This window comes from Rhinoderma darwinii, chromosome 7 (genome assembly GCF_050947455.1).
Source record: "Rhinoderma darwinii isolate aRhiDar2 chromosome 7, aRhiDar2.hap1, whole genome shotgun sequence".
Taxonomy (NCBI): domain Eukaryota; kingdom Metazoa; phylum Chordata; class Amphibia; order Anura; family Rhinodermatidae; genus Rhinoderma; species Rhinoderma darwinii.
In genome coordinates, this window is record NC_134693.1 from 61778030 (window position 1) to 61800051 (window position 22022).

Consider the following 22022-nt stretch of genomic DNA (forward strand, 5'->3'; position numbering starts at 1 on the left):
CAGATTTAATGTATATCTAGGTTACCTTCTAGAAGATCCATGTACACTAGAAATGCCGCATAAACTTGTGTACTGTCCACCACATCCAGCATCATCATCTCCCGAAACTGCAAAGGAAAATTCAATAAAATGAATCCTGTCATTTACCAAATTTTTCTTTAAAAAAAAAAAAAGCCAGTATGGAGCAGAAAAGGGACGAACCCCATGTAATAAATGAAGTCGATCTTTCTACTAAGGGTATGTTCACACGAGGGCGTCCGTAACGGATGAAATTACGGGGATGTTTCAGCCTGAAAACATCCCCGTAATTTCAGCCGTAACGGCATGTGCAGGTGCTTGAACGCCGCGTCCATTACTGACGTAATTGGCGCGGCTATTCATTGGAGTCAATGAATAACGGCTCCAATTACGGCCAAAGAAGTGACAGGTCACTTCTTTGACGCGGGCGTCTATTTACGCGCCGTCATTTGACAGCGGCGAGTAAATTACGCCTCGTGTGAACAGACAAATGTCTGCCCATTGCTTTCAATGGGCAGATGTTTGTCAGCGCTATTGAGGCGCTATTTTCAGACGTAATTCGGGGCAAAATTAAATAGGCCGTGTGAACATACCCTAAGGCAGAGTTGGTACCATTAGTAAACGGCCCCAAGTGGCGGTATCCACATGCTTCCGATACCCTGCTCACTTTTGGTGGCCAATAGCTGCACGATTTGGCCGGTAATACCCAGCCGAATCGTGCAGTCATTGGCTACTGCAAGGGAGCCTGTTTTCGGCTGCATACGGATGCTGCTACCTGGGACCATACCCCAACAGGACTCCCCTTAATTATTTTTTTATGGTTCTAAAATTTATGAACAGGATTTGCCACATTCAATTATAAATTGCAGGATGGGTAACATACACCTATTTCAAAAAGTGGTTCATATATTATATAGACAGAAGTATTGGGACACTTACACATTACATCTACAGCTTTTATGACATTTCATTCTAAATTCTTAGGCATTAATTAAGAGTTGATCACCTTTGCAGATAAAACAGATTCCACTCTTCTGGGAAGGTTTCTACAAGATTTTGGAGTGTCTGTGGGAATTTTTGCCCATTCATCTAGAAGAGCATTTGTGGGGTCAGACACTGCTGTTTGAGGAGAGGGCCAGGCTCACAATCTTCATTCTAGTTCATTCAAAAGGTGTTTAATGGGGTAGAGGTCAGGACTTTGTGCGGGAAAGTAAAGTTCTTCCACACCCAAACATGTCTTTATGGACCTTGCTTGGCGCACAGTCATGATGGATCAGAAAATGGCCTTCCCCAAACTGTACCCACAAAGTTGGAAGCATAGAATTGCCCAAAATGTCTTGGTATTCCGAAGAATTAAGATTTCCCTTCTCTGAATTGGGGATGTCACGATACCAGGATTTGGACTTCGATACCGATACTTCGTTTAGTATTGCGATTTCGATACCAATTCGATACTTTGCCAACAGTAATAAAAAAAAAGTTCTTCCGTTTTCCGATGTGAGGCGCGAGGTGTGATGATGAATTTAACCTCCATTTGCCTCACATTAATAGTAATTAATCCCATCATGTTTCTCAGTCATAATGGGTTAATGTGTAAGGTACATGATGGGGTTAATTACTATTAATGTGAGGCACGTGGAGGTTAAATTCATCACACCTTGTGCCCCACAATAAGTGATAGAAAGCAGTTTTTATTTTTATTTTTTTACAGCGTACACATAAATGATGCAAAAAAATCGTTGTGCAGGTTATTACGGCCGCGCCAATACCAAATGTGTGTATATTTTATGTATTGAGACTTATTTTAATGTTTATTGTAAAAAAGGTGAATGTGTATTTTTTTTTTTATGTAACATTACTTTGTTTTTACTTTATTCTTAAACTTTAATGTACTGGCATATATCTATGTTACAGTACATTAGCCTGTGTACTGATAGTACACAGGCAGTTGTTAGGACATACCTAAGTATGCCCTAACAACAGGAAATATGGTAAGACAGCACTGGGGTCCTACAATGGACCCTGGGCTGTCTGCCCATATATGGTATGTCCCTCAATCGCGTCACAGGGAATTTCTGTGATGCGATCCAAGGGGCATCCCCCCTTCTCACTTCCTCTTGAACGCTGAAGTCAGCTTTGATCGCAGCATTCAGGGGAATAACGGCGGAGTTGAGAGGTTTCTCTGATCTCCGCCGTTATAGAGCGGGGCTGCGGCTGTGTAATACAGCCATTGCCCTGCTCCTGACAAGCGCGCGGACAGCATGAGGTGATGCGGCCGGCGCTGCACTAAGGACAGAACATGGGGGTGTTTTGCAGTGCGCCCGCCATGTTCTGTTTTCAGTGCCTCCGCTCATTAGTGCAGCACTGGCCGCATCAAATCATCCTGACGGCGCGCACATGTCGGGAATCAGGAGCAGGGCAAGGACTATATTACACAGCCGCAGCCCCGCTCTCATATACATTCATGTGTTACTATACTGAGCTGTGCGGCTGCGCAGCTAAGTATCGAAATACATGAAATAACGGTATCGAACCGTTTGGGGATGCAGAGTATCGAAACAGTATATCGTGCATCCCTACTCTGAATATAAGGGGTCTAGGCCCATGCCTGAAAAACAATCCCATAGCATTATCCCTCTTCCACCAAACGTTAAAGTTGGCACAATGCAGTCAGGCAGGTAACGTTCTCCTGACATTCGCCAAACCCAGACTCGTTCATCAGACTGCCAGATAGAGAAGAGTGATTCATCACTCCACAGAACACGTTTTCACAGCTCCAGAGTCCAGTGGCGGCGTGATTTACACCACTCCATCTGACGCTTGGCATTGTGCTTGGTGATATAAGGCTTGCATGCAGCTGCCCGGCCATGGAAACCCATGCCATGAAGCTCCCGGCGCACATTTTTTGTGCGACTATTAATGCCAAAGAAGGTTTTGATCTCTGCAGATATTGAGTCAGCAGAGCATTGGCGACTTTTATGTACTATGCGCCTCAGCACTCTGCGAAATCGCTCTGTAACTTTAAGTGGTCTGTTACTTCATGGTTGAGTTGCTGTGGTTCCTAAACGCTTCCACTTTGCAATAAGACCACTCGCAGTTGATCGAGGAATATCTAATCTCATGAACTGTCTTGCTGCAACAGTGGCATCTTATTAACGTACCATGCTAGAATACAGTGAGCATATGACATACTAGGGCATACAGAGGTGGGTTCCCTGCTCGGTACCCCCCTTCTATGAACCAGAGCAGAGAGCGGCTCAAATTGCGGATCTCGCTCTGGCGGACCCGGTTTGCTATAGGTTAAATACATGGCAAGATGTGGCATTCTCTGTGAAAACAATGGATTGCCAAAGGTTAGAGAAAATGACTGGGCTGGTTTGTTTTCTTTTAAAAAAGGGGTTGTTTTGATGAGAGAACCCCAGTCCAACATACTATAACTTCAGGGTACGTTCACAAGTTGCGGATTTTTCCAAAAATCTGAATGTGTTTAGGTCACAAGCCACTTTAAATATGACAGATAACCGGTGTTTCAGCCACACTTAGGCTATGTTCACACGCAGTAGCAAAATACGTCTGAAATTACGGAGCCGTTTACGCCTGAAAACAGCTCCTGATTTTCAGACGTTTTTGTAACTACTCGCTTTTTTCGGGGCGTATTTTACGGATGTTATTGGAGCTGTTTTTCAATAGGGCCAATGAAAAACGGCTCCAAAAACGTCCCAAAAAGGGACATGCACTTCTTTGACGCGGGCGTCTTTTTACGCGCCGTCTTTTGACAGAGACGCGTACAATTACACCGCGTACAATTACACCTCGTGGGAACAGAACACCGTAAAACCCATTGAAAGTAATGGGCAGATGTTTGTAGGCGTAATGGAGCCGTTTTTTCAGGCATAATTCCAGGCGTAAAACATACCCTCAATATTAAAAGTGGAACGGTCTATTAAGGACATGACTCTTGCCCCAGTGTTAATGGACATCCATATGGTTTTGACACTGGTACTAAACACTAGTAATGTTATGACCTCCCGGGTGCCTCTAGGGTACAATGATGCCTGCAGTGGTGAAAAGCTGGAAAGCTACATGCAGGAGCCCGAGAGTCACATGTGGGTCCCAAGCCACTAGTTGGTAAACCGTGCTGTAAAGGAATGGGTAGTAGATTGAAGGGAATGTATTGCCTTATTAATGAATTTAAAAAAAACAAATAAAATGACATACATATAATCAAATTATTTAGAATTGCTTGAAGATGTCCATGTAAATGGCTGTGTTCACATTCTAATAAGAGAATATTAAACCCACAATCGGCGTACCTATAACCGCGCACCAAACACCGATTTTCTAAATTATGAAGTGTCTGATGGTGCAGCTCGTGTGAATTTTCGGTGCACCTATTGTTCTGCAAATGAACACACCCGGTTAGATACAACCACGCAGCATCGGACATGATGTATCGCAGCGGTCCAAATGGCCGTCTATGGTCATATCCAGTAGCCAATTGCAATACGCCACACACTTCTGTTATCCCTCTCCTTTAGCTCTTGCACAAGGATAACGTCAGGTGAAGCAATTTCAGTCCACGACGACATGTTGTTCTGCGGACATGTGTATGCTAGAATAATTTTTGCACGTGGTTGACAATTTTTTGGGCATTGGACTGTGTTGCGCCACCTCCGCACCAACCAATGTACTCTGCTTTTGGCTGGAACGGGAGTGCCATGAAATTGACCAGCAAAAAAGCCCTGTGTTTCTTTGAGCGAGCCTGTCGTACATAGGCCTTTACTGTCGCAAATTCTTTGCTGAATCAGATAGGGAATGTTGGACTCACTCATATACAATATACAACCCTGCTGCCATCCACAACAACTACCACTCGACTGGCAGGGAAGGACCAGGCCTGAAAAGGCCTTAATGAGAAACTAAATATTTGCATTTTTGCCTTTCAGCAGCCATGACTTTTTTATGTTTTTATTAACGTGGCTAGATGAGGCCTTGTTTTATGCGGAAGAAATTGCAATTTTTCCTGAGAGTTTTGGGAATAGAAAAAAATTACTGTGTAAATATTATTTTTTTTTAAATTATTATCTGATTCACATTTCACATGAAATGACCTGTTAAATTAATGATTCAGGTTATTACGGTTGTGTAGATCCCGAATATGTGTAGGATTTTTGTTTTTTATGGAATGTATGGGCAATAAAATATCTTATGCAAAATAATGACTTTTCTTAGTTACATTTTTTTTATCCTATGAAGGGATAACTTTATTTTTTACTTATTATGTATTAACATACTCCTCCTGTATGTTAATAAACTACACATAGGGCACATGATAGCCTGTGTCATAGTGACAAACAGCAGGCTTACTGGGCAGGCAGCCATGAGGTCCTTTCTAGGACCCCAGGGCTGACTGCAAAGTGTTCCCCCAGTCTCCAATCACGTCACCGGGTGACACGATTAAAGGGTGGAATGCCGTTTAACTATTCCCCCGTAACGGACTGCGGCGATCAAGGGGTTAAACAGCTGTGGCTGGAATTTTTTCCAACCCCAGATGTACTCAGAAGGCTGCTCAAAGTTCAGGAGCTGTAAGTTACAGCTCCTGCTTGGAGAATGAGCACTCCCAGGAGCGTTTATAGGCCTTTTCTACAGCGACACCAAAAGACGGTGCTTTAGACTGGGGACCTGCAAAGCCCACTGTCTTTTGAGGGGTTAAACTGCTCTGGTAAAATTAAAGCCTAGCTCTGATTGGTTGCTATGGCAACAAAAACAGGTTTAAGGCCCCATGCACTTCTACTGCCCACAGACATCTTCCCGTATATTTACGGCGAGGTGTCCGTGCCGAAGAAAGACTCCGCAAGAGATAGGACATGTCCTATCTTTTGCTTTTTACTGATCATGCTCCCATACTTTATAAGGGAGCTCGGCACGCAAATGCGGATTGCAAATGCGGACAGTGATTACGGGAACGGTACTTTACTACAGGACCAGCTTTATGATGAGACAACTCTTTTCGGGCTGGTGCTACACATATAAGAGCTGCATGAAAGTTGTGGTCGGACATCTTAAAACGATAGCAACATTTCTAGTCACGGCTCCAGCGCCACTCCTCATGTGGTACTCCGCAGATCTTGGTTTACATGCCAGTAGAGAAACTGTGCCGTACCGTCACGTGACCTCTGCGGCCATTCACTGGTATGGCGGTGTTGTTGGCATGTAAGCGAAGATTGGCGGGGGATCATGTGAACAATGGTGTTGGAAAGGCGGGGGATTTAACAGGTTTAGTAATGTGTATTCTGCTGCCAAGTTTTCTATCTTTTTTAAAGCGGATCGGTCGCATACGGATGCTGCTCTGTCTGAGGATCGTCAGACAGATTAATTATTCGTTAATGTGCCGACGTTTGTACTTATACTTGCAGCACGCGTCCGGCACTGCAGGAACTCAGGCATAGGCATTATAGGAGGGATATACAATAGATCATGCTGGATAAGATGACTGACATTAATGATGTAAGTGCAGTAGAAATAACACTAAAGCGCACAAGAGTATAACGTCAGGTGGATGTTCCTACCGCAGGAAGAGTAGCCAGGCGCCCGCAAGTACAGGTAAACAGACATGCCTGGAGCCGGATTGCCTGCTGCCGGGGACGGGTTTCCGGCTGGCCGTCTGGCTACTCTTCCTGCAGAACGATATATTGTATATTCCTCCTATAATGCCTATTGTTCTGTTAATTGTTTATTGCTGAGTACATGGTTATTCATTGTTTGCTACTTTTCTATACGCATATATACGATCTGATGATGCATTTTGCTAATTGACTATGCCGTGTAGTACTTGGATATGACACGCGTCCTTTTCAACTTAACCAGGTGTTTCATGTGTATTTCATTTCATTTGTATTTATATATGATCTCCGTGAGAATGTTTTTACTCTTTGTCTCTATTTAATACATTTTGATATTTTATACCTACGAGTCGAGTGCCTTGTTTCCCAGGTTTTTCTGCTATTTTTATTTTTGGTATTTTATGTCCTGGTTTGCACCGAATTGTATTGCACTCAGGTATATGGATAAGACCATTTTCCTTGCTCTTTTTTCTTTTTAAGAAGTAAAAAAATTCTCCTAAACTACGGTACATTGACTAATAAGTGATAGCCACTGAAATCAACCTGACGCTCCTATCTGCTGACCTCATCAGAGAATGCAGAATAAGTATGTGACAGATCCGCTTTACAGCGGATTTGACACAAAAAACATCAACTATCCACGGTATAGTTAACCCCTTCCCGCACCTTGGCGTAAATGCACGTCCAGGTGAGCAGTAACTTCGCGCAGTGCAGTTACGTCCGCGCTTTAACAGTTAACCGCCGCGCGGCGCTACACCGCAGCGGCGGTTAACTGTGCAGGGCGTCTGCCCTGCTCTCCCCGTTGCCGATCAGCGGCCTGTCGCCGCTGAAATCGCCAATTAACCCCTTCGGTGCGGTGGTCGATTGCGATCACCACATCGAAGAGGTTTACAGCGGATCGGCAGCCCCCCACATGTATTTGCGGGGTCTGGTGATCCTTCTCACGGCAACCAGAGGCCAGACAATGACCTCCGGGTTGCTATGTACGGAAGCCTCGGAGGAACAGCCTCCGGCCGGTACTCCGATGCTTCCGGTCAGTGTGACAGTTACGTCACAATGACAGTTAGAACACATTACACTACACACGTAGTGTAATGTGTTCCAGCAGCGATCAGAGCTGCAAGTCTAAGTGTCCCCTAGTGGGACAAGTAAAAAAAAAAGTAAAAAAAAAAATAAATGTTTTTAAAAAGTGTAAAAATAAAAGTTATAAGTGACATAAACAAAGAATGCTTTTTTTCCTATAATAAGTCTTTTATTATAGGAAAAAAATGAACACGTTAAAAAAAAGTACACATATTTGGTATCACCGCGTTCGTAACGACTCCAACTATAAAACTGTAATATTATTTTTCCCGCAGGGTGAACACCGCAAAAAAAATAAACGAAAAACAGTGCCCGAATCACAATTTTTTGGTTACCAACCCTCCCAAATTATACAATAAAAAGTGATCAAAAAGTCGCATGTACGCCAAAATTGTACCGATATAAACTACATCCCCTCCCGCAAAAAACAAGCCCTTACACCGCTGTTTTGACTGAAAAATAAAAAAGTTATCGATCTCAGAATATGGTGACACAAAAAATAATTTATTTTATAAGTAAGTGATTTTATTGCACAAATGCTGCAAAACATAAAAAAATTATATACATCTGGTATCACCGTAATCGTATCAACCCGCAGAATAAAGTAAAATGGTCATTTATAGCCTAGGGTGAAAGCCATAAAAAAAAGAATAAAAAAACATTGTCAGAATTGATGGTTTTTGGTCACCTTTCTTGCCAAAAAATGGAATACAACGTGATCAAAAAATTTTCTGGTACCCCAAAATGGTACCAATGAAAACTACAGATTGTCCCGCAAAGAATAAGCCCTCACACAGCTCCGGTGGTGAAAAAATAAAAAAGTTCTGGCTCCCAGAATATGGCGATGCAAAATGTGCAGAGTGTCCAAAAGCGGATAAGATCGGGCGCCATTTATCAGTGCGACACTGGCCACATATCTGCGGATTATTATTTATTTACTGCATTATACCCTCTTATTATACCCTGATGTACCCCGCACAGATAACATGTACCCTGATGTACTCCGCACAGATAACATATGCCCCCACATTATAAACTGAAACACCAGTAAAACCCCAAACAGAACAACTACCAAGCTACATCTGCGCCCCAAAAGCCAAATGGCGTCCCTGCCTTCTCAGCCCTGCAGCGTGCCCAAACAGCAGTTTACGTCCATAGATATGGCATCGCCATACCCGGGATAACACGGTTAATATTTTATGAGGTATTTGTCTTCAGTGGCACAAACTGGGCATAACATGTAGTGCACTAAAATGGCATATGAGTGGAAAATTTAAATTTTCACTCCGCACCATGCGCTGCGCATTAACCCCTTCGGGCACCACGACATAGCATGTCTTAATGTGGGGGGTGATGTATGGAGCGTCTCACGTGAAAAATAAAGAATTTAAAATGGCAAAATCGCTGTTTTTTTGGTCACCTTGGCTCTACCTAAAAATGTAATAAAAAGTGCTCAAAAAGTTGTATGTACCAAAAAATGGTACCAATAAAAACGACCGCTCGTCCCTCAATAAATAAGCCCTCATACCGCTCTATAGACGGAAAAATAAAAAAGTTGTGGCTCTTGGAACGCGGGGAGGAAAAAACTAAAAAGGAAAATAAAAAAAATGGATCAGTCCAGAAAGGGTTAATTACTTTCTAAAGAAAAACCATTTAGGACCACACGTGGGGGGGTATTGCCGTACTCGGAAGAAATTGCTTTACAAATGTTGGGCAGCTTTTTCCCCCTTTATCCTTTGTGAAATTGAAAAAATGCAACATTTTAGTGGAGGAAATGTTGATATTCATTTTCACGGCCTAATTCTAATAAATCCTGCAAAAGACTTGTGGGGTCTAAATGCCCACTATATCCCTAGATAGATTCTTTAAGTGGTGTAATTTCCACTTTTGGGGGGTTTCCACTGTTTTGGCCTCTCAGGGGCTTTGCAAATGCGACATGGCACCCAAAAACCATTTCAGCTAAATTTGAGCTCCAAAAGCCAAATAGCGCTCCTTCCCTTCTAAGCCTTGCTGTGGGTCCGAACAGCAGTTTATTACCACATGTGGCATATTTCCGTAATCGGGAGAAATTGTTTTACAAATGTTGGGGTGCTTTTTCTCCTTTATTCCTTGTAAAAATAAATAATGGCTACCTTTTTTCAGAAAAAAATTTGATTTTTACCTTTACAGAATAATTCCAATGAATTCAGCAAAACAACCGTGGGGTCAAAATGCTAACTTTACCCCTACAAAAATTCCTTGATGAGTGTAGTTTCCAAAATGGGGTCACTTTCCAGGGGTTTCCACTATTTTGTTCCCTCCAGTGCATTTCAAACGCGACACGGCACTGAAAACTATTCCAGCAAAATCAGAATTTCAAAATCCAAAATGGCGCTCCTTCCCTTCTGAGTCCTGCTGTGGGTCCAAACAGCAGTTTATTACCACATATGGGGTATTGCTATACTCAGGAGAAATTGCTTTACATACGTTGGGGTGTTTTTTCTCTTTTATTCCTTGAAAAAATTAAAAATTTCTACGTTTTTTCAGAAAAAATGTCGATTTTCATCTTCACAAACTAATTCAAATAAATTTAGCAAAAAATCTGTGGGTTCAAAATGCTAACTATACCCCTAGATAAATTCCCTGAAGGGTGTAATTTCCAAAATGAGGTCACTTTTGGGGGTCTTTATTGTTTTGGCCCCACAAGACCTCTTCAAACCTGACATGGTACCTAAAATATATGCTAAAAAAAAGGAGGCCCCAAAATCCACTAGGTGCTCCCTTGCTTCTCAGGCCTGTATTTCAGTAAATTAGCGCACTAGGGCCACATGTGGGGTATTTCTAAAAACTGCAGAATCTGGGCAATAAACAAGAAGTTACATTTCTCGGGTAAAACCTTCTTTGGTATAGAAAAAAAATGTATTACAAATTAATTTTGTAAAAAAAAAATGAAATTTTTAACTTTCACCTCTACTTTGCTTTAATTCCTGTGAAACGCCTAAAGGGTTAATACACTTTCTGAATGCTGTTTTGAATACATTGAGGGGTGCAGTTTTCAAAATGGGGTGATTTATGGGGACTTTCTAATATATAAGGCCCTCAAAGCCACTTCAGAACTGAACTGGTCCTTGTAAAAATCGCCTTTTGAAATTTTCTTGAAAATATGAGAAATTGCTGCTAAAGTTCTAAGTCTTGTAACGTCCTAGAAAAATAAAAGAATGTTCAAAAAATGATGCCAAACTAAAGTAGACATATGGGAAATGTTAACTAGTAACTGTTTTGTGTGGTATTACCATCTGTTTTACAAGCAGATACATTTAAATTTAGAAAAATGCAAATTTTTGAAAATTTTCTCCAAATCTTGGTGTTTTTTTACAAATAAATATTGAATTTATCAACCAAATTTTTTCACTAACATAAGGTACATGTCACGAGAAAACAATCTCAGAATCGCTTGGATAGGTAAAAGCATTCCGGAGTTATTAGCACATAAAGTGACACAGGCTCAGTCCTGAAGGGGTTAATATATGTATGATTGCTGCGGGTCTCACCGCTGGGAGCCCCAGCAATCACAAGGGTCTTGTGTCCCCTGTTTGAATGAAGCAGCAGTCACGCGTGCGCACTACTGCTCCATTTACCCTGTTTGGGGATACCTCGGGACCGTCCCGGATTCATCGGGACCGTCCCATGTAGCTAGTGGTATGTCCCGATTTCAACAGTTGAATCCAATGCTAAAGCAGGGAACTGTCAGCTCCCTGCTTCAGCATTCAACTATGGAGTCACAAGCCAGAGCTGCGCAAACTGTCTGGCCGGGGACTCCTGTCTTGGAAAAGCCCTTGACGTCACTGTCCATGTATGGACAGTGACGTCAGTGGATTCTCCAGGAGGCGAATCCCCGGCCAGAGCGTTGCCAACGCTCTTAAAACCATATATGGACTGTGACGTCAGGGGCTCTTCCTGAAGCGGAATCCCCAGCCATAGCGTTGCTGACGCTCGGGACGGGGATTGCGCTCCTGGAGAAAACTCCGTCGTTATGATCCATATATGGACAGTGACATCAAGGGCACCTCCTGGAGAGGAATCCCTGGCTAGAGCGTTGCCAATGCTTTATCCGGGAATTCCGATGAGGAGCCACTGACGTCACTGTCCATATTTGGATGGTGACCCCCAGGGGCTTCTCCAGGAGCGGAATCCTTGGCCAGAGCATCGACAATGCTCTGGCTGGGGATTCCGCTCAAGAGGGAGCCCCAATGGAGCTATCTACAAAGGGGGATAGCGCTATCTACAGGCAGTGTGGCACTATGCAGGCACTGGCACTTTATATGTAGACACTGTGGCACTATCTACAGTGGGCACTGTTGCACTATGTGGGCACTGTTGCATCTATGTGGGCACTGTCTACAGTGGGCACTGTCAAAAGGGGCATTGTAGCACTGCGGGGCATTATACTGCATAAAAGCAGCTATGGGGGCATTATATTGTATAGGGACAGCTATGTGGCATTATACTGTATGGGGTCATCTATGTGGGCATTATACTGTATGGGGGCATTATACTATGTGGGGGCAGCTATTTGGCATTATACCGTGTGGGAGGCACTATGGGGTATTATACTGTGTGGGGGGCAGCTATAGTGGCATTATACTGTGTGGGGGTTCTATGGGGGCATTATACTGTGGGGAGGCACTATGGGAAAATGATACTCTGTGGGCTGAACCGCGTGTGTGCGGGCGGGGTTAGAGTGGACAAAAAAAAAGGAAAAAAATGTGCATCTTCTCCCACTTTGCGATACTTGAAAGTTGGGAGCAGTGGCGTAGCTATAAGGGTCGCAAATGCTACCGGGCACCTAAGCCTGCAGGGCTGACCGCGATGGTCCCACTTACAACCGAATCTGCGTCCACAGGATGAACATTCAGTTGGGTTCAATGCTGGAGCCTTGCTCCAGCATTTACAGTGCTGCGAGCGGCTCGGCCCAGGCAGGTGTGATGTAGTGACGGTATCGCGCCTCTCTGGCCCGAATCACTCACAGCACTATACTGTATGGGACCGCTATGGGGGCATTATACTGTATGGGGGGCATTATACTGTATGTGGCAGCTATGGATGGCATTATACTGTATGGGGGCACTATACTGTACGCGGCAGCTATGGTGGGCATTATAATGTATGGGGCAGCTATGGGGGGAATTATACTGCGGGGGCAGCTATGGGGGCATTGTACTGTGGTGGTAAGCTGTGGGGGGCACTATACTGTGTGGGCAGCTATTGGGGGATTCGTGGGGTCTGCTGGGCAAAGAAGCTGGGCATGGGCAACGCAGCTGGGCAGAGGCGTGCGCAGGCGTCTGGTGGTGTTGGGGAGGGCTAGGGGGGCCCAAGCTGAATTCTTGCATCAGGTCCCATGAGCCTGTAGCTACGCCCCTGGTTGGGAGGTATGTCATGTGTACGGGACTTAGCAGAGTACATCACTTGGGTGTTTCTGTGAGTCTCATAGAGAATGAATGCAGTAATAGTGCACACGTGTGACCACACACAGGGAACACGGGACCCTCCTTCTCCTGATCGCTGGGGTCCTGAGGATAGGTGATAAATGGTTTTCGTGGAACTTCCACTTTAAGGTCCTGTAGGTAGAATCTGCAGAGCATAGATACAGCCATAAGGACCGCTTCACCCTCACCTTCGGGTGTTCCACTATCCATGGCTCCTCCCTCTCTCGGGCACCAGCACTTGATTCTGCAGGACTTTCCATGGGAAGTAGATAGCAGATACTAGAGCCAAAACAACAAAAGGACCTTTAATGATGTCATGATCATGTGATCTGTCATGTATGGGAGGAGTCAGGTTCTGTTATTATGTGAAGTGTCAGAGAAATGTAAAACGCCTGTAGTCTGTGCACCTAGAGGAGTGTAATGTGTATGCAGCAGAGCTGTGAGTGTGTATGTGCCTCTAGAGGAGTGTAATGTGTATGCAGCAGAGCTGTGAGTGTGTCTGTGCCTCTAGAGGAGTGTAATGTGTATGCAGCAGAGCTGTGAGTGTGTCTGTGCCTCTAGAGGAGTGTAATGTGTATGCAGCAGAGCTGTGAGTGTGTCTGTGCCCCTAGAGGAGTGTAATGTGTGTGCAGCAGAGCTGTGAGTGTGTCTGTGCCTCTAGAGGAGTGTAATGTGTATGCAGCAGAGCTGTGAGTGTGTCTGTGCCCCTAGAGGATTGTAATGTGTGTGCAGCAGTGCTGTGAGTGTGTCTGTGCCCCTAGAGGAGTGTAATGTGTATACAGCAGAGCTGTGAGTGTGTCTGTGCCCCTAGAGGAGTGTAATGTGTGTGCAGCAGTGCTGTGAGTGTGTCTGTGCCCCTAGAGGAGTGTAATGTGTATGCAGTAGTTCTGTGAGTGTGTCTGTGCCCCTAGAGGAGTGTAATGTGTATGCAGCAGAGCTGTGAGTGTGTCTGTGCCCCTAGAGGAGTGTAATGTGTATGCAGTAGTGCTGTGAGTGTGTCTGTGCCCCTAGAGGAGTGTAATGTGTATACAGCAGAGCTGTGAGTGTGTCTGTGCCCCTAGAGGAGTGTAATGTGTATGCAGTAGTGCTGTGAGTGTGTCTGTGCCCCTAGAGGAGTGTAATGTGTATGCAGTAGTTCTGTGAGTGTGTCTGTGCCCCTAGAGGAGTGTAATGTGTGTGCAGCAGTGCTGTGAGTGTGTCTGTGCCCCTAGAGGAGTGTAATGTGTATACAGCAGAGCTGTGAGTGTGTCTGTGCCCCTAGAGGAGTGTAATGTGTGTGCAGCAGTGCTGTGAGTGTGTCTGTGCCCCTAGAGGAGTGTAATGTGTATACAGCAGTGCTGTGAGTGTCTGTGCCCCTAGAGGAGTGTAATGTGTATGCAGCAGAGGTGTGTGTGTGTGTGTGTGTGTGTGTGTGTGTGTGTGCCCCCCTAGAGGAGTGTAATGTGTATGCAGCAGAGCTGTGAGTGTGTATGTGCCCCTAGAGGAGTGTAATGTGTATGCAGCAGGCTGTGAGTGTGTATGTGCCCCTAAAGGAGTGTAATGTGTATGCAGCAGAGCTGTGAGTGTGTATGTGCCCCTAGAGGAGTGTAATGTGTATACAGCAGAGCTGTGAGTGTGTCTGTGCCCCTAGAGGAGTGTAATGTGTGTGCAGCAGTGCTATGAGTGTGTCTGTGCCCCTAGAGGAGTGTAATGTGTATGCAGCAGAGCTGTGTGTGTGTATGTGCCCCTAGAGGAGTGTAATGTGTATGCAGCAGTGCTGTGAGTGTCTGTGCCCCTAGAGGAGTGTAATGTGTATGCAGCAGAGCTGTGTGTGTGTATGTGCCCCTAGAGGAGTGTAATGTGTATGCAGCAGAGCTGTGAGTGTGTATGTGCCCCTAGAGGAGTGTAATGTGTATGCAGCAGAGCTGTGAGTGTGTATGTGCCCCTAGAGGAGTGTAATGTGTATGCAGCAGAGCTGTGAGTGTGTATGTGCCCCTAGAGGAGTGTAATGTGTATGCAGCAGTGCTGTGAGTGTGTCTGTGCCCCTAGAGGAGTGTAATGTGTATGCAGCAAAGCTGTGTGTGTGTCTGTGCCCCTAGAGGAGTGTAATGAGTATACAGCAGAGCTGTGAGTGTGTCTGTGCACCTAGAGGAGTGTAATGTGTATACAGCAGTGCTGTGAGTGCGTATGTGCCCCTAGAGGAGTGTAATGTGTATGCAGCAGTGCTGTGAGTGTCTGTGCCCCTAGAGGATTGTAATGTGTATACAGCAGAGCTGTGAGTGTGTCTGTGCACCTGAAGGAGTGTAATGTGTATACAGCAGTGCTGTGAGTGTGTCTGTGCCCCTAGAGGATTGTAATGTGTATGCAACGTATTGCCCCCACCGCTTTTAATTACCAACTTCAAGGACTCCCCTCGCCACAGCGAACAGGCCTTCACTGCCTCAAGCCTGTGAGTTCCTCCACACATCCACAGCCCTCAAGACCATCCATAATACCTAAACCCCACAAATCCATCCCAACATCATTCTGATGCACGCCATCTACTCTCCAGAAACCACCTTCCCCCGACTCCAAATCCCAATGACTAACACAAATTCCCCCGTTCCTAGCAGCGAAATTAGAAATTACGCTGTTAACCTTCATATGTGTCTTATTTATACGGTCAACCGAGCAAGCCAATTGGAATTGTCATCTAGGGATTATATCAGACCGTGTCCAATCCAGGATGTGAGGTCCATAAACACATCAGGTCGTGCTTAACATCCCGAACCAACTCACGGAAAGGACAGAGGCCAAAATTATTGCCACCGACATGGAAGACCAGGATGTCAGGCACCATCTGCGAGTATGAGTGGAATTTGGGTAAAACCCGTCTCCACAGCATGCTCCGGAATCCAAGCCAGTGAAGGACCGCACAGTTCCGGGGGATCCTGATCTGGCGACCGTCCAGCCTTACGTCAGCCCGTAGAGCACCCCAGTACACATAGGAGTGCCCAAACATCCAGACCAAACACGGGTGATGAACTGAAATAAAAGAACAACGTACACACACACTCATCTGAGAAATCACTCACACACAGAAAATTGTAGCATTCGACAGCACCGGACACCCAATATCACACCAATAAGTCAAAACAGATCACAGCATGTGAGGGCAGACATAAGAGCGAAAGTGCGCCGATTCCCACCGCCCAATGTGATGCACCCCAGCTGCGTCCAAACCCCATCTGACCGCTTCCGTCATGGTGCCAGTACGAAACGAATCAGAGGAATAATGATTGGGCTGATGTCACTCGCTACCAAGATTTTTTTTTTTAAAACGTGGTGAACCAATAATGAGAGAGAAAAGTACCGTCCTCATGATGGAATAGCAGGGAAGCAGATAAGCCAACCCCCGCCCCGAAAGCAGGTAAAGGGACATATTGAAATATTGGGGAAATCAAATAAAACAACTCTCTTGTCCCGTCCAGACTGGTCGGTCTTGGAACGGCGCAACACAAATTCCACTATTTCCAAAGACAAATCCAGATCCTCCTGCAGAAGTCGACCAGGACGCAAAGAGTGGGAAATTAATTCCCCCACCAGAAGGGCTCCGAAGAAAGCCAGACGGAAAAGCTGGCCCTATGGCGAGTGACAAACCGACCACGCTGTGGAACCTAAGGGACACAGCACCTGGAAAGACATCGGGCGCCTATGATCACAAACCACTACGCCTCGGCGCAACCCCCATAATGCTTGGCCCACCAAGAAATCCTATGTAATGTCCCTCAACCCAGCAAGTTTAAAACCAAAGGCGAGGGCCGCCACAAATCATACCTTGGCAACCGTGCAACCTGACAAATACGCCTCCACTAACCAAAACAATAACACTACCAACCTGTCCTCGTCAGAGACTACATCACCCAATGACCTAACCCTATCTTTCCATTGACAGCTTTCAACAGAAAATGATGACCAAGACGTACGGGCCCAGGATCGTTTAATCATAATTCCGCTCCCATAGACCATCGGGACAATCCACACCCAGCAAGTCCGCGTCTGGCACCAACTGTCAAACAGTCCCACTGTAAGCGAGAAAGAGCGTCAGCAATTCAGTTATCCACCCCTGGAATTTGCACTGCCACCACCGACGCATTCAACTCTAAACAAACCAGCACCAGATGATAAAGCAAACGGACTACAGGCGGGGAGATTCATTGTTGATGGCCATAACCACCCCCAAATTATCAGTATGAAAACTGACCTTCTTGTCCCTAAGCCTATCTCCCCAAATGGTAACCGCAACCACAATGGGAAACAGCTCAAGAAGGACCAAATTTCAAATAAGGCCCATTTCCATGCAAAATGACAGCCACGAACCGGCGCACCATTGTTCCTGGCAAAATGCCCCAAAACCCACTGATACTCATGCATCTGTAAACCGGTCAAAATGAAAACTATCAAAAACCCGGGACATCCAGAAGGATGCAACCATTGTAAAGCCCCAGAAAACTATGCAAATCGGCCTGATGATCAGCTACAAGGTGCAGAAAATGGTGCGGCTCGCGCATGCCTGCCATCGCAGTTGCCAGGCGACGGCAAAGAAACCTGCCCATCGGCATGATGCGGCATGCAAAATTACGTTTTCCTAGCAAAGACTGCAACTCCCTTAGTGTGTGATCTTCTTAAAGGGGTTGTACACTATCCGACATCTGATGACCTATCCACCGGATAGGTCATCAGTACATCATCTGTGTGGGTCTGACACCCGGACTCCACACCGTTAAGGTGCTCCGGCTGCCTACAAGCACCAGACGTACATACTGGAAGCAGTTGGCTCCGGCCACGGAATAGCGGCCGAGCTGCAGTGCTGCAGCTCTGTCCCTATTCAAGTGAATAGGAACAGAGCTGCAGTTCTGCAGCATGGCCGCTATGCTATCTACGGAGCCAACTGCTACCGGCTCCGTACATAGCATAATGTGCCATAACATCCGATTTCCGGCAGGCCACCAGAGTACTTGATCAGCGCGGGGTTCGGGTGTCGGACCCGCACCAATGATATACTGATGACCTATCCGGTGGCTAGGCCGTCAGTTCTCCGGTAGTGGACAACCCCTTTAAGGTGACAGGCCTGTGCAACTTTCTGACGAAGGGCAGATAGCTTGTCCTCAGGAAGCCTGCATTCCATCGCGACTGAATCAATGGAAATACCCAGAAAACAAATAGAAGTTGAAGGACTTTGTCTTTTTGGGGGCAAGCGGAACGCCAAAATCATGTGACATCCACTGTAGCGTATGAAGCAGGTTAGCGAAAACAGAAGAAAGCAGTAGGGCTAACGCATGAAAAATCATTGAGATAATGGATAATAGATTCAACCCTGGACATTTAACTAGCTTCCCATTCCAGGGAGAAACTAAAAGCTTCAAAATAGGAAATGGAAACACCACATCAGAAGGCCATGACCGACATAAAAGGCCCCATCCCAGAAACACCCTAACATATGTTGACTGTCAGGATGCACCGGCAAAAGGTGAAAAGCAGCCTCGAAGTAAGTTTTTTTGCCATTAGAACCCCTTTCCCATAAGATTGCACCCACTCCACAGAGTTATCAAAAGACGTATAGATGAGCAAACACAATTCAGGGTCGTTACCATCATTAACCGATGCCCCTTTTGGGAATGACAGGTGATGGATAAGGCAACATTTATTGAGTTTCCGCTTTGGAACCACACCCAACGGAGAAACTATAATCCCCTAAACAGGAATGCTAGTAAAGGGGCCCGCCATTCGCCCAAATAACCCCACTTTTTTAATCTTATCAGAAACCACCCCGGAATGCTGATAAGCAGACCGAGGGTTGCGCTGAGTGAAAGGTACTGGGTAGAAGGAAGATTTACCAAACCAGACCGAAAATCCTCAAAAAGTAAACCTGCCCGTGTCCTATTGGGATAACTACTTAGAAAGGGGGCCATTCTTTACAGTATCAGTGGAATCGCACCCTTGGCCAGCGGAGCCGGAGGTTCCGCCCACCACTTGCCTTTTCTGAGGCATTTTGAAGCCCCATGCGAGGTGCCATTGCGGTGGGAACAAACGTGTTTGGACTTGCAAGTGGCCCCAAACTTAAATTGCCCCTCGTTGAACTGCCAGCAGAGCCAGAGTTTTGAACCTGAGCCTTGTCCTGAATGACCAGAATGCCCTGCAGCCCCCCTGCTCCATGGAAAGGACTGACCCCCCTTAACAGGAGCAGTGACCTTCAGCCATAACACGATATCTTTATGGTCCCACTTGATAGTAGGCATAACCGATTTCCGCATACGGAACTGTTCACCATATCGCAGCCATGCCTGGCCCCCATAAGCTTGATGCGCCTCGACGATCGCATCCAAGTAGCAAAATAGAGCAGACCAGTTTTCTCGAGCCTTCTTGCTAAAAACGAATGCAAAAATCGCAAACGCCTGTAACCAGTTTGCAAACGTTTTTGGTATAAGTCGATAACACCATTGCTCCTCCTCTTTCTTACTCTCGTACCGCTTGTACTTGTCTAAATTGAACTTTTCAAGTGGGAGGACAGAAATAATTTCTACATACTCGTCCTTCCATATGCGCTCCCTAACCTTCTGCTGAAGATGGGCTCCAAAAACACACATATACCTCCTCACGAGCGTGATCATCTAAACGAACCCTATCCACCTCCTGTGGCATTTCAGTATGCACTGATACCACCACCACTTCCATAGAAGCCCCCACCAGCCCTCCCGGCAGTAAAGGAAGAGCTGGACTAACAGCCGCTCAAGAAGAACCCGCCGAAGCCGCCTCCTTGAATCCAAGAACAATCGCCGGAGGGGGAGTCTCAGCTAATCGCCCCATGAGATTCCCTAAAAAAAACCACGAGATCTGCCAGGCTATCCCGACCCACATCCGCCCTGCCACGGCCGACCCCCGCCCAGCGGAATCCGCCCCAGAAGCTGCAAAATGAGACCCACCCACTGACATAAAAAGAGCAGAAAAAGGTATAGAAGGTGATAAACACTCACCAGGCTGCACTCACCAGGCTGTGATCCCGCCAGCCGGAAGAGCTTGACCACGCCAGGATTTCACCAACTCTCCATCTTCTAAGTCGACCGGATCCCCTTGCCGCCATCCACACTGACAATTCCGACATGGAGGACTCAAAACCTGGCACCTGTACTGCCGACATCTGGGACACCCACCTCATGGAAGAAGGAGCCACCTCCAAGCTGCCCATCACCGAGAACTGGGATCACTGACCGCATCCTGCGGCCCATCACAAGAGGGTTGGTCCCCCTTGTCCAAGAGACATCTTCCCGCATACCAGCCAGCCCTCTGGCCATCTCATCTCCAGGAAGGCCCGTCGCCAATCGACCACTTTGGGATGAAGCAGAGGGGGGATGGGTGGCTGCAAGTGTATGCTGTACACCAGCTCTATGCCGCTGAGCACTGCCATGACCGAGGATACCTCTGAGGCACAGACCTCTGGGAAGGAGTAGTCTCCCCAAAAGCCTGGCCTGGAGAATCCCCAGAGGAGCCCCTCCCGTGGCGCCATGCCCAAAGGATAACTTCCGGACTTATCCAGATAAGAGGGTGCGGTGCACCAGAAACGTAGGCTGCAGATGGCTCAATTCATGGGTAGGAGTACTTATACCTGACATCCCACAGGAATGGCCCACTGACCCAGTAAGTGAGGGCGTGGGTGCCTCTAACTGCGGAGGGACCAGGGAGCCATTCACCCTAACCGTGCCAGGGAGCTGAACTCCAGCGCAAGAAGGAGAAGCCGCGGGCACTGTAACTATTGCCGACACCTGCGCATCCAGCCACTCAGGACCCTAGAAGCCGCAGCTGCTCTAATAGCTCATCCATCGATGCCATACTGTTGCTCCTATTACTTCTGCTGGGACACATTGAATGGGAGAAAAGTGGGAAGCACGTCTTAAGAAACACTGACCCCTCCCTCTTGCCTAACCACTCCCCCTATCCTCACCTCCTGGCCCCTGATAGGCTGCCTAACTTGGCTAACCCCTCCCTCCTAGTTCCGTCATGGAGGTCTCTCCTTATTGCCTCTTTGGCTGCAGTACGGCCTCCTCTTTAGAAAGAGGAGGAGGCCCCTCTGTCACTCCTTCAGCCCTGTGATGCAGACGGGGGTGCCGATGGTTGCCATGGTAGCCCCCAGGGTCTTCCCTCTTAATGCTTAATAGAGGCAGGTAAAAATCACAATACATTGCAATACATATGTATTGCAGTGTATGCTACCAGCGATCTAATGATTGCTTGTTCAAGTCCCCTAGGGAAAGAAAAAAATTAATTACATTTTTAACAATGTACAAAAAATAAACTTAAAGTAAAAAAAAAACAACTTTCTAATTAATGTTAAAAAAAATAAACTTCATTTGTATCGCCGCATCTGCAAAGGTCCAAACTATTTAGCATCCTGCAGGGTGAATGCCGTAAAAAAAAAGCCATAAAAAAAGTGGCGGAATCGCTGTTTTTTTTTTTTCTTTCTGTATTCCACCTCACAAAGAATTTTTTTTCCGTTTTTCCCAGCTGTTGCAGCAGGAGTTCGGCTATCCATTACAAATTAGATCAGAAGGACGTGCATTTACGTGACACTGCGGCAACTAACCGCCGCACATGACATATATGCATGTGATTCTGTGATAAAAGGTTAAAAGAGCACTTTAGGGTGTATTAACACAGTAATGTTTTGCCGCATCTTTTTGCTATGCGGCTGAAAATTGCACTGCACAAACACATGCATTTTGACCGCGGTTTCCGTGCTAACTTCAAATATGCAGCAAAACCGCACTGTGTGAATACACCCTAAGAATAATCAAGAAAAGTAGGGCCTGAGAGAGGGGTG

The 22022-nt window shown here is 46.1% G+C and overlaps 1 protein-coding gene across 2 annotated transcripts in view; it reads right to left on the reverse strand.

Moving 5' to 3' along the window:
• TSEN15 (tRNA splicing endonuclease subunit 15) overlaps positions 1-22022 on the reverse strand; it is a 71796-nt gene that overhangs the window by 13720 nt on the left and 36054 nt on the right. Inside the window, exons 1-2 of one of the 2 annotated variants that reach the window (XM_075832255.1) lie at positions 13378-13808; positions 26-107 (exon numbers count right to left, since the gene is read on the reverse strand). In XM_075832255.1, coding sequence (XP_075688370.1) covers positions 26-107; positions 13378-13449 — 154 coding nt within the window. In that variant the 5' untranslated portion in view covers positions 13450-13808. Of the gene's footprint in view, positions 1-25; positions 108-13377; positions 13809-22022 lie in introns of those variants that run through there. The other variant, XM_075832254.1, reaches the window with a different exon arrangement.